This window comes from Notothenia coriiceps, unplaced genomic scaffold, assembly GCF_000735185.1.
Source record: "Notothenia coriiceps isolate Sejong01 unplaced genomic scaffold, NC01 NC01_scaffold00023271, whole genome shotgun sequence".
NCBI lineage: Eukaryota > Metazoa > Chordata > Actinopteri > Perciformes > Nototheniidae > Notothenia > Notothenia coriiceps.
The window spans coordinates 36778-54022 of NW_011355972.1; the positions used below are offsets into that span (position 1 = coordinate 36778).

Here is a 17245-nt window from a genome sequence, read left to right on the forward strand (position 1 = left end):
AACGGTTTGAGGGACTGCTGCTAAAGTCTACTTAGACAAATCAAAAAGAATGTATTCTGAGTACAAATTCACTTTGTGTTTTATCCCTTCAGATCAACGGGAAATACTGTCTGTGGAAACTCCAGCTCATTAGGAGGAGATCTCTTAGGAGTCAGTATGAACTGGACTAATTATTACAGCAATACAAATCAGGGTTCATACTGTACACTTTTTCACCAATGATTTTCCATGACTTCTCCAGGACCTTTACCTCATTTTCCATGACAAAACAAATTACTCTTTCTCAGCGGCATCACTGAAAATAGTTTCTTTTAACATGGAACAGGAAAATAAGGTCTGAAACATATTGGTCCTATCTAAACAAATCAAATAGTAAGCTTACTAGCTTCTACAGGCTAAAGCAACTCAAATCTCTCACCAGCAAAACACCTCGTCAGTTGAACGCCATTTTACGTTTCATTACTATACGATACAGTATTATTATCATTATAGTATTATTATTTCGGCGATTAGATAAAATATAAATTATATTTGATGCAACTTTAGTTACATTTCCATGACTTTTACAAAACTTTGGGAAAAACTTTGCTTTCCAAAACTTTTCCAGGGCCTGGAATTAACATTTAGAATTTCCATGACTTTTCCAGGTTTTTAATGACCGTAAGAACCCTGACAAAACCAGTTTCAATGCTATGGCCTCATGGGTAGGATAGTTTAGGATACTGATGAAACCTCATTTTCAACTATTTTCAGACATTTTACAGACAATTTATGGATGAATCAAAAGAATGACGCACCCCTAGATGCTGCACTTCCCAAAGGAAAACCCTGAAGCTCAACAGATTGATGTTTTATGTGTAAAATCAGCAGCATGCCTCTTTAAATGTCATTTAAAAACTGTATAGATTCTACGTCGTAAAGAAATAAAGACAGGCGGACAGGATCTGAGCCCTTTGAATCCAGATTTATTGATACAGCTGTGCAGTCACAGAGCATGGTGGCACACACGGCCGCCTGGCCGGCGTGGGACAGTGACACACACATGCATGCACATACATGCACACACACTCTCTCACACACACACACACACACACACATGCATGCACATACATGCACACACACACACACACTCTCTCTCTCTCTCACTCACACTCACACACTCTCTCACACACACACACGCACGCATGCACATACACGCACATGCATGCACATACATGCACACACACTCTCACACACACACACACACACACACACACACACTTAGTCTTCATGGATGTAGTGGAGGGTTTAACCTAAGGCGGTTGTCTTCTGTTAGCTAGTTTGACTACTCACCNCTCTCTCTCTCTCTCTCTCTCTCACACACACACACACTCTCTCTCTCTCTCTCTCTCTCACACACACACACACATACATGCATGCACATACACACTCTCTCACACACACACACACACACACACTTAGTCTTCATGGATGTAGTGGAGGGTTTAACCTAAGGCGGTTGTCTTCTGTTAGCTAGTTTGACTACTCACCTTAATGCTTTTGTATTAACATAACTTTTTATATTTAAACTTTATAATACGTCTACTTTTGATTTCTATATGAAATCACATTCTGTGGCATAAGCCTAATATGGTATATACAATATATGAGAATGAGATCTTTAAAGGGGGAAAAAAGTGCTGATATTTTCTTTTTTTATGTTTTTGGCAGTGAGTTGTTTACCAGCTTTAAACAGTCCACTGCGTCACTTTCTGTCTCTCATGCAATCCTTCATCTAGACACACACTCTCGTTCGTGAATGTACACACACACACACACACACACACACACACACACACACACACACACACACACACACACACACACACAGATAGAGCAGGTCACAGTGAGGAGATCAGAAATGCACATTAAGTATTTTTCGGCAGGTTCTCACACACGCTTTAGATCCATCTAACCTCAGTCACTAGAACAGTTTGAGATCCATGATTATAGAGTGATTCAGACTAACTAAACAAGGACACAAAGCATCAAACAAACAACAAACAATCTGTTCCGTAGTAACAATTACAAAACACCGTGTTTAGAAGTCTTCACAGGTCATAAATACAGCTATGTTTGTGATTATGGTTGTATAAACTCTTGTTAAATACAGTAGCAGGTGAAAGACGGAGCAAACTACAGACTGTACATGTGTTGGTCCCTCGGTACAGAAAATATATTCTGCTTCACCGAGTATCAGGCAGGCTATTGGAGCACACGATGCGTTTGTTCTATTTATAAATCTATTTTTTTATATGATTGTTACATTTTAAATGGACAGTTTTCAGCCAATTACATTTTTCTGACTTCAGAGCTGGTGGCATTAAACATATCCAACAGACACACACTAAAACGAGACACCAGAGGAGACACAATGTCAAAATGTCATTACATGTTGAAGACGTTATTTTGGACAATCCAGCGAACAGTACAGTAAAAGTAAAATAAAAGATATACAGCTATAAAATAGATGTTTTCTACATGAAGAAAGAGCAAAATATATACCACCATAAATACTTCTGAAAAACATCAAACGAGACACTTTTCAACAAAATAGAAGTCTTTACTCAAGACTGGAGTAATTGTAGGAAGATATGAATTGTTTTCTTTGACTGTTCCTGGATCAGCACAGATTCAAATGACATCACACAGTGAATTGTCCTACAGGTGGAGAGAACATGTATATAGGCACACATTCAGCCAGCTGGCAGCTAACCACTGACTGTGTTCTTTAGGTCAAAGTTGCATTATGTGATAAACTGATTTTTATCCATACCAAAGTTCCTGGCATAATATCAGAATGAGAAGTGTGTTTTAAAACAAATAGGCTACAAAATAAATCCTACATTTGTATATAAATGTTTAGGTGTGGAGTTGTTTAACCCCCATACAGTATAAACTATTGTTTTATTGTTCTCCCATTGTGTTATTTTATATTGTAGTTATTGCCTGTACAGCGCTTTGGTCAACTGAAGGTTGTTTTAAATGTGCTATATAAATAAATAAAGATTGAGATTGAGTATGCAAGTACAGTATACTTTAAAATAATAATGATAATAATAATAATAAATGATAATAGTAATAATAACATCAAAAAAAGTGCCCTTACTTGATCTTGGCACAATAACAAACATTTGGGGATTTTCCCAAAATCATCAAAACATAAGGAGAACAAAATAATGACAGTTCACAGTTTATAGGGGAAATCATATCAATCATTATGCAACTGCCAAAATTGTATTTTTTTCTTCCAATTACACATATTAAGTATATAGTAAAAGCTTAACCAGCATTGCGGAGGTTCAATATGTTACATATGCACAGTAAGCAATATTTGCATCTCCTATACACAACATTACAAGCCTTCAAAACCAGGCAAAGGACCAAGAAGCAGAAACAGTTTGGACTCGTAGCCTCGGACGCATCACAGAAGCACGACGGGTTCAACTGGCTGACAGGAGAGCGAGCACGCCGTAACTACGTGGAGAAAACATCACACCAGCACCTCGTAGGCCAAGCTGCTGTAACATAGCTGCAAAATAAAATACATATATTTTCTAATCCTGCAGCCATGTTGACTCTTTGCTACAGCTTGAATACATATAAGAAGGCATCGAGAAGTCTTTTGACGAAGAAATGACACACAGTGTGAGGATAACTAGTGCATGACTCATGTGGGACACAAGAGAAGCAGAACAACTTTACAAAAAGAAAAAGTAAAGGATTTTTATATTATAAAAAAAAAACGATGTGTGATATGTTTGAAACGTAAAAGTTGCATTCTAATTTTTGGACATTTCTCACTGCAATATCTTACACTAAATCCAAAACATCTGTTGGTGGATTGTGGAATCGTATTCATACATGTACACACATTGAACATTTACAGTAAAGAGGACAGAGACACAATATAAACATGGCTGGAGGAAACACATTTCACCATGTCTGATAGCCATAAGGAAATGAAACGTATTAAGGGACATACAATGTGGGATTGAAATGTGTTTAAACAGCAAGCACAGGAACAAGTCAGGTTTCTACATAGAGAGGGTGAGTTAAAGGAGTACTTTCTAGTAAAATAGTAGTGCTTTAAACCTGGGAATGACTCTACACATAAGCATGCTGTACATCCTGTGTAGCAGCTTCAAAAGTCCCTTTATTCTGCATTTCCCATAAATCTGCACCTTTAAATAAGTACCAAAATAAATAAGTGTGATCGTCACTTTGTCCTTAAATAAACTTTTTTTTCCTACACAGTTCTTTAAGTGTTCAAATCTAATAGTGAGTGTAGACAGCGATACATAACAGCGGTGGGACAATGGCTACATGTCTGTGGCTGAGTTAGAAACACAACCCAAAGCAAGGTCAAAGATTGGCAAACAAAAAATAAGCCCATTATCGTGTCGCCGTAATAAGGTCCTTAGATCTTCTTCTTTATCGTCTTCATCAGTAAGCAGGAAGGGAGGATTAATGCACGTGGGTAGAGCTCTGCAAACAGGAGCCTTGCAGTAAAATAAGAAAACACTTGCTCACAGAGAGAAACGGAAGTGAAGGTGTCAGTTTCTTGGTGGCCTGTAGAGGGCGACGCAGCCCAAATAATGGACTTCCCTCCGGTCTGAGAGTGAGTCCTCTCAAACAGGTTAGTAGCTTTAGGGCGACAGCCCCAGAGAGGCAGCTCAGTCCATCGTAACCTCTGCTTTAGAAACACAGACATGGAGTAATAAAGAGAGATTATAATGTTACAAACTGTTCTGAATCTCAGCAGGATGGTTCTATTTTCAAAAAAGTCAGTTCCTGAGTTTCTCATCATTAATAAGTTTTCTCGGATGTGTTCAAAATATTGTTTGACTGCAGCTAGAAACTGTCTTAAAGTCAACATGTAAAGACATAACAGCTGACACTTTTATCCAAAGCAAATTACAATAGGTACAATAAACCATAGCGATACAAACTCAGAACAACTGTATTAGGTCCTCAAACATCTCTCCTAAAGCAGAGAACTATTCTAATGTACATATATGATCTCTTTATAGCCTAAAGAAGAGTTAGGGAGATTACATTAAAACAACAGTTCAAAACTAATTTCACAAGGTCATACATTAACCTAGTTTCTTGTTTATTAGTTGCAGTATTTTTGCTCTAAGATTGTTTCAATAAACTCAATATTATTATTATACTTGCAGGACTGTTGCATTAGACTGTATTAGTTCTACATGTAGCTGGCTCTACCTTACAAAATAGCATCTCAGTGTGGACACTTGAGTTCATGTGTTTTTTGTCAGAAGCCGTGGGCTGCAGGAATGAACTCACCAGCGTCTCCTTTGTTCTTGTTTTCTTCCCCCACTGGAGACTCAGTCCCTTCAGACAACTCTCCTGAAGAGTGAGAACAGTCGTGTTATTCCTCACACTGACTCACATTCAGTGGCGGCAAACATTTACTCTTTCCAAACAACAAAATGAAATCCTCAAAGCATCCTCTCTCCTTCAAAAAGTTTGTGGAAACCCCCTGCCTGACCTGCCAGTCAGCCATTATGCATCCATGGTGTGCAGCTAAACACTGTTCAAACCCACAGAACTGTGTTTTAAAGTCTAGTGGACTTATTCTAGCATTGAATAAAAACATGAAGAAACTACTTATCATTCACATAATACAAATACAAATAATAATAGACTTGACTTATATAGCACCTTTAGTTACAAAGTGCTTTCACATTCAAATAAACAGAGAGCGAGTGAAATAAACAGCATCTCAACATAAAATCATAGAGTAAAACACATAGAGTAAAACACATAGAAAATAATACAACTAAAATAAAAAGATTAAGAATAAATGAAAAAATAAATGAAAAGAAAAAGTGAGTTTTTAAATAAAACATAACAGTAACTTTGATTAAAATCCATTTTCTTTAGCTTGACAAATGGTGTATAACATAAATAAACACATCTCCTACACTTTGCTATAACCCATTTATATAAGAGTCAGTCACACAGGATTATATGTTTCACTGTAGATCTTTTACTTTCATTGCAACATGCTGACTGTTCCTATGGATCAATTAGGACTTATAAATCTCCATCTGTCACATCGTGCTCTGGGATTTAACAGTGAAAGGGCCGCACCGTTCTGCACCGTTCTGCAGGGGGGGGTTCTTGAGTGAGGGGCTCTCCGGCTGCGCTTCCTGCTCCGGTTCCTCCGTGTTACCATCTGGTGTTTGGCTGACCTCTGCTGACCCCGGCTCCTCCCCCTCCGGTTGGTCCTCCGTTGGTTCAGGCTGTTCAGGTTCTGTCTGGACCTCCCGGGGCTCCATGGCTTCTTCCTGCTGGGCCTGCTCCTCCAGATCCCTTTTAGCTCTCTCCTCCGCCTCTGAGGTCACATGGGGGGTGGGGGGCATGTTAGCATATGAGTCTGCATTCACTAATCTAACTTAAAGGTGCCCTTTTATACTGTTTTTCATCAATGTATTATAGGTCTCAGATATATACAAAACATGTCTCGGAAGTGTTTGGCTTGAAACACCAAACAAGTCATTGCAGCATTACCCATAATCCCCTCTGTTTCAGCCCTGTTTCAAAAGTGCTGATTCTGTGTCTGTTATTTTAGATGAAAATAAGGAGCCCCTCCCCACGCCCCTCTGAGAGAGATTTGGTTAAAAAGACCACAATGGTGCTCTAGGAGGAGGTTCAGGTGATAAGGTGAGGGGGGGGGGTGTTACCTTGGCTGGTGATTGGCTAATGGTTACACAAGCCAAGAAAATCGATATGACATCATCAAGTGGCCAAAATCTGATCAGCTCATTTTCAGACAGGTTTCTATATACAGTAAATGGATCAGGACAAAAAGCGAGAGAATCTTTTTTCCTGAAACTTTCCGAGGGGACACATGTTGATGTATACAATACTTGTATGGATTTTGCACAATAGGTGATATTTGTTCTGTTTCAGACCTGATAAAAGACATATTTCTATAACATTTCTATGATTGTTTACCTAAACCTTTAATGACTTAGTTAGTGGCCACTTGGAGGCAGCAGAAACAACCTGCAGACACATTCATCAGCATTAAGTTGACATAGTAAACAGCTGCCTATTTACACATCCTGCAATTAAGGAGGAACATCAGCATTCATTCAGAGTTGGGTGTTTGTTTCTACGAACTCCTGAGGGAAATATCTGGATCTAAGCTGCTAAATGCTCCACTGTGCACACTAGCTATTCTCTTACTGTGTGTCTCTGCTGTTTGGTGCAGAGCAGGAAGGTTACAGTGGGCTGTCTGAAGCTTTTTTGCTGGAGGAACAGATTCTGTTGGGGAAAGTTGACCAAACATTAAAGTCGACTGGAAACCTGAGCTGAAAGAAGCGAAGACACGGTGTAGATCCACAAACTGATTATCACTACAAGCAATAGGTTTTGCATACAGATAATAATCAGAGGATAACACTATGTATCGGGCTGTTTCTTCCTACTTATGGGTGCTTGATTACAAAAGTGGTGCCATCTTGATTATGTAAATATTCAAATAAAAACATATGCAAGAGGACAGGCTGTTCTGTGAATATCCCAAACGAATGCAGGTCAGTTCAAATCACCCTCTCTGTAAGCTAAGCTCTGCAGATGTTAAGAGCATTGCAGCTTTATGAAAAATCATTGTGAATCTCATGATCTATTCAGACGGATCAGGTTTACCAGGACAATCCCCAAGAGGCCTTTTTTCCCCCTGTATGATATGTTGGTTGTTGTAAGGGTGTACTGTACCTTTAGCAGCCTGAGATTTCCACCTCTCTCTGTTCTGGTAAACCTCTTCGTTCCACAGAGCCTTGAAGTTCTTCAGGTCCACCATCAGCAGAGAGCTCTGTCCTGACGAGCTGCTGAGCCTCTTGGTCTCATCTGAGCTAATACTGTTCAGACTGGACAGGAAAACCAGAGGAAGGAAGGTCGTTTAAGTTAAAGAAGCGGAATGCATTCACTTGAAGGAATATATTTGCTGCATTTCTTTCAGAATGAACAAGATTACCTTAAAACTCAGAGAACGTGTGGTGTGGTTTTTCTGAATGAAGGAGATATCTCAAATACCCAAAAGATGCACTAATTAACTTGAGAGCTCAATTTCACGGAATTCAGGTTTGAGACACTGGAGCTAATTGTGTCTTCAATAAAAGAAGGATTGAATATAGATGGTACGGTTTACAAAGCGCTGTTGGAGACGCAACCAGACACAGGTGAGAGCTTCTCCCAGGATTAAGTCAAGTTAAAGGAGCACCTACCTATTTTCACACGTTAAGTATTGAGTGCTACTCAGCTAATCAGATTGAAAAGAGTTTAACATTGTATTTTGTTCTTCTGGGATGAGCTCTAGAAAGTTTCAGAGCGTGGTTTGAGAATCTATATCTTTAAAAGAGGCCCTGCTTTAAAAGAACACTATAAAAGAAGTAGGTATGTTCGGCATGCGTTTGATGAAAGCACATACTTTGCTCTAAATACAGGATATTTCGCCCTGTGCGGCTTCAACTCTGTCCATTATCTTTCCAAATATGTCTTTTGTGAGCCACACAACTTTATGGACATTTCTGTGTGTTCTTTTTAGGGATTCGTTTTTTTCAATTCCTCTCATGGGGCTCACACATGTCTGTTGGAGGACCAACAGATCAACAGACTGACATTTCTATTCCTAGATTCGCTAAAAAATAAAATGCGCTTTCAGACTCAGAGGCACATTAAGAGAAGAAGAGAGAAAGACAGGTAGATCATCTGAAGCAGGCCGGGAAGGCAGATAGTTAAAGATGATTGAAAACAGCTATAAATGTTAAGGAAAGTCCAGAAGCACCAAGGCGTGTACGATACCAAGGAGAGAGAACAAATGGAAACACTCTCTGAGACTTCCACGCCGTTAACTTGGGCTGGAGTCACTGAGTGATGCTAATGACTGCAGTTGAGGCTGGTATTGATGTGCAGGTGCAACGAAAGATGAAGAGCCAGACTCTCAAAGTGCTGCTGTGTTTTTTCAAAAAGTCTCACTTTAAAAGATACTAATTACAGTCTTAACTTATATTTAATTACATTTCTCTGGATGGTTTAAAAGGTAATGCCAGAGTAAGTTGAATTTACGTTCTTATTAGCATGGTTTCAAAGCCTTGCACATACCTGATTAAGTATGCGGGAGAAAGGAAAGTACTCAGCCAATTAATGAAGCCGGTGAATGCAAAAAGACGTTTTTCTTTGTACCAGGAGAGACTTTTGAGAATGCAACACCTTCAATGAAGCCCACTTTTCTTCTCAGAGAAGAGGAGACGGGATCTCTAAAATGTCAATTTCAAGGTGTGTGGCTTTGCCCAAATGAAAGGTGGAGACATTTCCACGCACATAAATTGATTATTCATGGGAGACTCATCTGCTGTTCTCCATTCAGCCATTAGATATGCTGTTATTGCAGAGAGATGTTGAGCTTTAATCACGTCATTGAGCCAGCAGTTACTCAGACAGGTATGAGAGGTGACGGGTAGAAAACAGTAGATTTTCCATCCTTGATTAAGCTGGCTGCTTGATTAAAATGTGCCCAGATTTGCATATTGTCACCCACTTCCATCTGCTCAGTCCTGCTACTCAGCAGCATGCAAACTTTTTGTTTGCAAATGATTTCTTAGAGAAAGTGCTGAAACCTACCTTGAGCGTCTAAAGCCGGCAACACCTGCATGGGAGGCCTCGTCGATGAGCGGTTTGACGATCCGCTCCATCATGTCCGTCAGCACAGTGAAGGTGGGCACCACGATGAAGTCGATGAACCCTGGTGACAAAGATATCAGCAAACCAGTTTATAGATCAATATGTTTTGATTTAGGTGTTTATGTTGTATAATGAAGACTGGGGTGTGTAAAAGACCTGAAGAATCACTGTTACGCTGGCGTTTTTAATATTAAGAATGTTAATAATGATTATCAAGGTGAGCGTTTCAAAATGGAGCAATGGATTTATGAACTTCAGAAATTACATTAAAGAAAAACCTCAATATATTTTTAGACAGGGATCAATGGGGATGTTTGCAACTAAGACCGAGCAGAGCAACATGAGAAAGGAATAGACACTGCTAACATTGAACTAATGGAAACCGTTTTTTTCTCTAAGGCAACGGAAAATTCTTTAAGATGAAGTTACGGACCTAGTCGAAAGGTCATCTTGTTATTATATGCACATACATGGCATAAGAAAGGCATAGAGGGAAGCTCAATGCTCTCTTTATAAAGAGCAGTAAGCCATGGGGTCAATCTGCAGTAACCCAAAATACATAATCATCTACGTACTGTATAGGTCAATTCTGGTTCATTTCCAGAGATATGACCCCATAGTCAAACTACCTAAAACAGCCTAGGCAAAGAGAGATTGTGAAATATCAATAATGTGCCCAAGAAGTACAAAGACATACAAATACATTTAAAAAAAAAGAAAACCTATCCTGCAAAAGGTGACGATTTCCCTGCCACAACCTCTGCATGCAGCCACAACAAAGAAACATTCAGTGACATTTTATATTTATTCTAGAAAGACCCATAAAAAATAAGCTTGAAGAACGGAGTCAACTTTATCATAAATCAGGTCTCTATTAAGTACACTGCTCTCTGTCCTTTTTTGCTATTTGGCAACACACACGTCCAGCTCATTATCGTACACAGGTGTAATTTGCATACACTCGATATTCCTCTTAGCAGAAGGACAAAGAAAGGATATATACATAAGCTGGCATCCTTCTGCTTTGTGTATTCATTTGGTAATTTTGGACTTTGATTAACTTGATTATTAAGATGCCTGTTGATTTGAAGTAGGCCCTGCTTGCTTTTTATGAAGAGGAAACCTTCTTTCTGAAATGTAACATTGTTGATACGCACGCACGCACGCACGCACGCACGCACGCACGCACGCACGCACGCACGCACGCACACACACACACAGGTGGTGAGAGTATAGATGCAGAAGCCACTCACCGATCTGGGACTGGGCCACCATTGTTGACTTCCTGTCGCAGAGCGGAGAGAACGGCAGGCCCAGCTCTGATTCTTTGTCCCCCTGAAAATACAGCAGCCACCTCGGTCAGAGCCAATCTCAGCTTCTCTATGAAAATGTGCCGCAGCCTCCAGACATAATACGGCATACACTCACACTTCTATCATCAGGCTTTGGATTTGTCTGGCCCCCCGCCCCGAGTGCTTTTGGGCCACAAATGTGTTTCATTTTCTCCCTCTGATTTTTTTGTCACAAAGAGATGAGATGTGGAGTCGGGAGGCAATGTTCTTTGGAGGAGCTATTTATCGGAGATTCGTATCCCGGGAGATAAAGGCCTCGTGAAAAAAGCCACAATAACAATAGCACTGATAATGAGAACAATGTGGATTCGTAATGGAAGAGATGAAAGCAATGTGGCCCCAGTTAGACCGCTGTCCCTCTTTTTGACAAACAAATCCACAATCTAATATTTATAGCCGAATGCATTGTTTTAAAAAAGAGCTAATGTTCTACATTTTAATCTGCAATGGAGCCAAGTCATGGCAGGATTTTTAATGATGACAACGAGCAGAGTGCCTGCAATTAAACTTATAAACATGACTGCAGTGCTTTGGGGGCTAGAGTTATGCAGAAGAACTATATTAAATCAATCAATCATTATTGTAAACCTAGTCTGAACACACAATGAAAACTAATAACAGTTTTTGTTGCAACCAGCACCAAAGGAGCGGCTACAAGTATTGAGAGTGTACTACTGTGAGGACGTTTTGAATCCATTTCAAAACTGGTGTTTCATCTTCTGGCAATCCTCCCAGGAGAAGAGTTTCTCAACAGCTCGTCCAATAGAGACTCTTTTTCACATTGCAGGAAAAGCACAGGTGTGACATGAAAGCCAAGAATTTTCCATCTCAACTTTTGAGGCCTAAGTATATAAAGAGTTTTTTGGAAATATCTGAAACTTACTGACAAATGGGTTGAACTCCCATCTGCTGAGGAAGATCATGTGACGCAATCTAAAGCTGAAGTGCGGAAACTAAATGTACCGGTATGCTATTTTCAATAATAAGAACCAGGTCTGAAAGCCAGGTTAGGTTTTACAATTCAAGGGCTCTAGAAGTGTGTTGCTTTTTGTAATCACATCATTTAAATGGTTGTTTATCTATGAAAATATCTATATCTATGTCTGTTTATGTTACTAGTTGAAAAGCACGGCATGTCACCTGTACATATTCAAAGCACTGAAAAACACACTGGTCCAGCCTCTTTGGAACACACACTGACCTGTCTGAAGAACTCCTCCAGTAGAGAGGTGGTCCAGCGGTGGTGGAGGTCCCAACTTTTGGCCGGGTGGCTGATGTCTGCCGTGTGCAGCAGCAGGGACAGGGCTTTGGGCTTGTCAATGCTGCAAAACAGACCAAGATATTCAACTGTTAATCAAAGAATCCTGCACCAAGCCTATTAATACGTCACCTTAATGACTACAGGTGCAGCAAAAAGGTTTTACTGTCACTGTAATAACTAATCTAAATTGTGAGGCCAAACACCTTCAACATAAAACCTGCAACAAGGTTATTGAAAAATACCAAGCCAGGGAAGGATACAAGAACATTTCTGAAACACTGAGCGTCCCTGAAGACTGAAGGGTCAATCATAAAAGAAATGGGAAAAATGTGGCACAGCTGCGAATGTTTTTCCATCAATCTGTCCACAAAAAATGACTTTCTGTGCAAGAACAGCTCCAATAAAATGTTTAAAAATTCATAGGAGAGAAACGTTTTCACAGTCTTGTACAGTATGTTCAGTAAAGTATCTACTTTTCCCGTTTAAAATGTATCAACATTAGGCATACATTCTACAGTTAAAGCAGTAGACCTATGTATTCAGACTGAAAATAAGTTTAAAGGATAACTTCCTCATTCGGCTAACTCAAATACTTTTGTTAGCTTTGACCATCATTTAAATGCATTTTTACACAAAATAACTGTAGATGTTATCGCCCATTGCTTACATGGGAGTCTCTGAGAGAGGGATCAACTCACAGTCAATGTGCATGGATATTGTTTTATAATAGACTTGGTTGAAATGTAAAACCTATTATCCTAGAGTAACATGTGCACCAATCATTTCAACTGCTACTGTGTAATATACAGAAGCAGTTGAAATGATTATACTCAACAGAGTAGCAGGTGGAGTATAAACTCACCATTGCAGGTTGAATATTTCAAAAGAAAAGGCAATATCAATTGACGTCTATTAGCATGGGCTTTGAAGCACAGACATCTATAGACAGAGAAACTTCCATCTGAAAATATATTTTTTAAAGCCCATAAAGATTCCCCATCATACTGCCTCCGGTAGGCAAATCGGTTCTTCACACTGGAACAAGTGTGAAGACGCATCATCTCACCTCATCAGACATCAGTGGTGTCTGAGATATCACCTGATAATAACCATATCAACATATCATGTTAAATGGACTGACGCATGAATGAACAGACACAGTGCAATATGGAAATAGGCACACGACTGAAAACACACACGCGCACGCACGCACACACACAGACACACACAAGTACACACACACACAGCACAAGGTTAAACAGAGGTGAGAAGGACTGGCTCAAATTTCCCCTCGTTCCATTTGCGGCAGATTGGGTCTTAAAGAGCATTCAAAGCAGGCCTGGAGCAGACCGGCTTGAATTACCTTACATTAAAGTCTATTCAGCAAAACAGCTTCCTGCAGACTGCAATCTTGTTTATGTGCGCTTGTGTGTGTACCCTATTACGTAGCTTGGTGATTACCTTCCTGTCAGCACTCTTTGAATTATAAGATATACTCATAAGCAGGAATCTCAATGTTGTTGATTCGTACATGTGTTTCTCAGGAAGCTGCTTATCGCCACATCACTGCTTTCTGAGCATTTTTCTAAATCATGATGAGTGCTGCGCGATATCACAGTGAAAAGAAATACCCCAAGGTCAACGAGTTTCTTCCAGCTTTCTCTCGTAAGCGTTGCAGCTCCATCAGGAGTGATGACTCATCTCGTCATATGATAGTTTGCTTGATAGCTCTCTTTTGTTTTGCAATCTGCTTTTTTTTGTCTGCATGTAGAGCAGTCCCGGCTATCAGTCACTGTAGAAAGTGCTGTGATTGAAATGTGTGAAAAGGAAGTACTGGCAGTCGGGCTGTTCTGTTCTGCAAGGAATTTTTATTTCTCCAATGTAACGTTTTGATTTGACACAGAACACTTTGGTACACTATCAGAATAGGAGCAGGTAACAACACGCTCCCTAGAAAACACACAGCAAACAGCAATCTTTGTCAATGGACACTGCTGTAACGAATCCTTCATTCGTAGTGAAGTGGAATTCTGTAATTTTTTGTTTCTTTTTTTTTGTATTTTGTAAATTGTGTAACTTGCTGCTGTTAAATACCATCAAACTATGTGCAATAGGTGCTATATGTGCAATATATACATTATATACATATGCCATTAAGAACTGTATATACCTGGCTGCTAAATCCTAAGAACTGTTACAGGATTTGTATTTTGAAAAGTATTTTTTTTACTTTTATTTTTTTTATTATACTTTGTATTATATCATAACTTAGTAACATTAAGCTGTCTGTGGCTCTTTCCTGCTGTAACGATGCAGATTTCCCCTCCGTGGGACTAATAAAGGTCTTCTGATTCTGTAATGGACCAGTACCTAATCCAAATGTTCTACGCCTTGACAATTGGGACAGGGGGAAAGGGGTTAGACATTCAGAAAGGTCCCATGGCCAATCCAAGGTTGTTATGGTTACGGCACGCGCTATCAAGGAGCTCCATGTTATGTTCTCCATATTTATTTATTTTTAGTCAGTAATCTACCTTTTGGCAGGCATGCTAGCTTATTAACGAGTACAGCAAAGATAAACTTATACTGTTCAGAGGACCCAAATAAAATATGTTTGCTCACATCATTAAATATTAGTGACTTCAAGAGGAAGAGTTTATATAAGCGTAAATATTTACGCTCAGTGACCAAAATTATGATTATTGTTTCTTCTAGCTACCAGGATACGACAATGGTTCAAGCGACGGCAGTGACTGTACTACTAGGGTTCATGTTGTCATTTATACAGCAGTATGTTTTTAAAAACATTAAAGTTTAAGTTGAAAGTTGTTGAACATTAGTGCTGGGAAACAGAATATTTGATAGCTTTTGGGACGCTAATGTTCTCCAGCAGGTCATCTTAGCTCGAGCCTTCTATAGTGTGCCAGAGAAACTGGCAGCAACTTTTGTGCCGCAGGCTGTTTTTCACCGCAGTGAGCAAATACATTTCACCATGCCAAAGCTGGTGTGACTACACTATAACTCTTGTGGAAGTCCTGTGCAGACTTCCAGCACACACAACATCCAGTGTTTGTGCCTGAGAGGGCATGTAGTATTACCCTACTGTATACCTGTGCTGAACAATGCATGACACTGGTTCTAGTTAATACTCATTCCTTTTTTATTTTGAGCAAACAACACGCGAGCAACAGATATCGTCCCAATCCCCATCTGATGTAAACATTCATGTGCGTTGTGTTATTAGTGCATCCTCAGGGCAGGGATAATTGGGTTGTAAACAACTGGAGGTTAGTACACAGTGGCTCATGGCAGGGTTAATGAGGATGCAAATGGCTGGGATGAGGGCAGAGAGTGTAAACAGTAGGAAAGGAAAAACAACAAAAGCAACAGCAGTGAAGTGAACTGACCCCTCAGGCTGTTGTAGGGAGTTCTTCATGGCCTTAACCTGCTGGAAGTGGCAGGACATGTCTGTGGCCAGCACCATCTCCACCACCAGAGCCCGCAGCTCTCTGGAGGAAAGCAGAGGAACGAGGAGAGAGAAGTGAGAGGGAAACACGAGGCCATGTGCTGTGTAATGAACCGGCAAACTCACAGGTAATAAAAGCCGACTTATTTCGGATGTGGCTAAAAGTAAAGTCAGCCAACACAGTTTTTGAAAGCTATTTATAATATCTGCTTTGACAAGTCCCAGCTTATGTCTTAAGAAGTCGGATTGCCGCTTTCTCTCTTTAATGTATTTATCACACATAACAGTTCCATTTAGCACAAAGTTGTTGGACCTTGAAGGGGATGCAACTCTTCTGATGTTCTCTCCACTGAGCACCGTTGTGAGTCTTGTAAAATGAGAGATAAGGTCATGTTGGGGCGATATGTACATTGTGAAACTGTTCCGCTTGACCTGCCTCTCCATTTGACTTGAACTAGTAAATCTCTGAGTTGTATCTTCTGCTGCTGTCCCTCAGCTCTTTCACCTCCCTGTCTCTCCTCCTCTTACTGTCTGTCTCATATCTGTCTCACTGACCTCCAGTCGTCCTTGGAGAGGTTGTAGAGGATGTTCATCTCATCGTCCTCCTGCAGCAGGCGGTAGGCGGCGCTGACGTGGTGACTTTCCAACACCGAGCGGTCATTGTACAGGATAGCTGTGTCTGACCTGTCGGAGCGAAAGCAGAGCAATAGTTATCTAGGTCTTTATTGGCAAGAACAGCTTATAGAGGGATAATAGACCCCTCAAAATGGCTACTACTAAATCGACTGTCTCAAATTGTAATGATTGTGTGCATTGCTTGAATTTTACTTAACAGACTGTATGTGGTTTGTCTTGTGTGTCATGTTTTGCATTTTGTCTTTTTGTTTATGTATGTCTGTAAGTTGTTGAGACATACATAAACAAAAAGACAAAATGCAAAACATGACACACAAGACAAACCACATACAGTCTGTTAAGTAAAATTCAAGCAATGCACNGAAAACAACATTTAAAAAAAAGAAAAAAAAGAATCCCGATCCCCGATTTTTTTCCTCCCGATTCCGATCTTTTGAAAATCACGTGATCGGCTCCGATCCCCGATCACGTGATCGGATCGGGACATCTCTAGTTGACATACCATCTCTCTCTGCCTATTGCCTTGGACCGGCCATGGGATGCATATTTTAATCTCTCTGTTTATGTAATTCGTGCACCACAGTGTGTTAGGGATTATATTTTGACATGCCATGGGGAGAGCATATTGTTCAGAACAGTTACAGTAAGGTCAGTGTAGAGAGATAAAGGAGCGGATTTGTATGTGAGATTAGCGACACAGTGTTTATTTAGTTTCATTGTGTTTAATTCTTGAGTTTTATAACTCTTGAAACACTTGAGTGCATCCGGACTGAC

General features: G+C 39.9%; 1 protein-coding gene across 1 annotated transcript; it reads right to left on the reverse strand.

Annotated features, from left to right (window-relative positions):
* Nucleotides 1–1445: 1445 nt before the first annotated feature.
* LOC104954336 (calcium/calmodulin-dependent 3',5'-cyclic nucleotide phosphodiesterase 1C-like) lies at nucleotides 1446–16533 on the reverse strand (the record flags this gene model as incomplete). The annotated part of the gene is made up of 10 exons (XM_010781431.1): nucleotides 1446–4735; nucleotides 5350–5412; nucleotides 6170–6403; nucleotides 7261–7338; nucleotides 7792–7943; nucleotides 9697–9817; nucleotides 11010–11091; nucleotides 12310–12430; nucleotides 15777–15878; nucleotides 16391–16533. Coding segments are annotated over 10 exons (1116 nt in total), but the record flags the coding sequence as incomplete, so codon positions are not given.
* Between the last annotated feature and the right edge of the window lie 712 nt (nucleotides 16534–17245).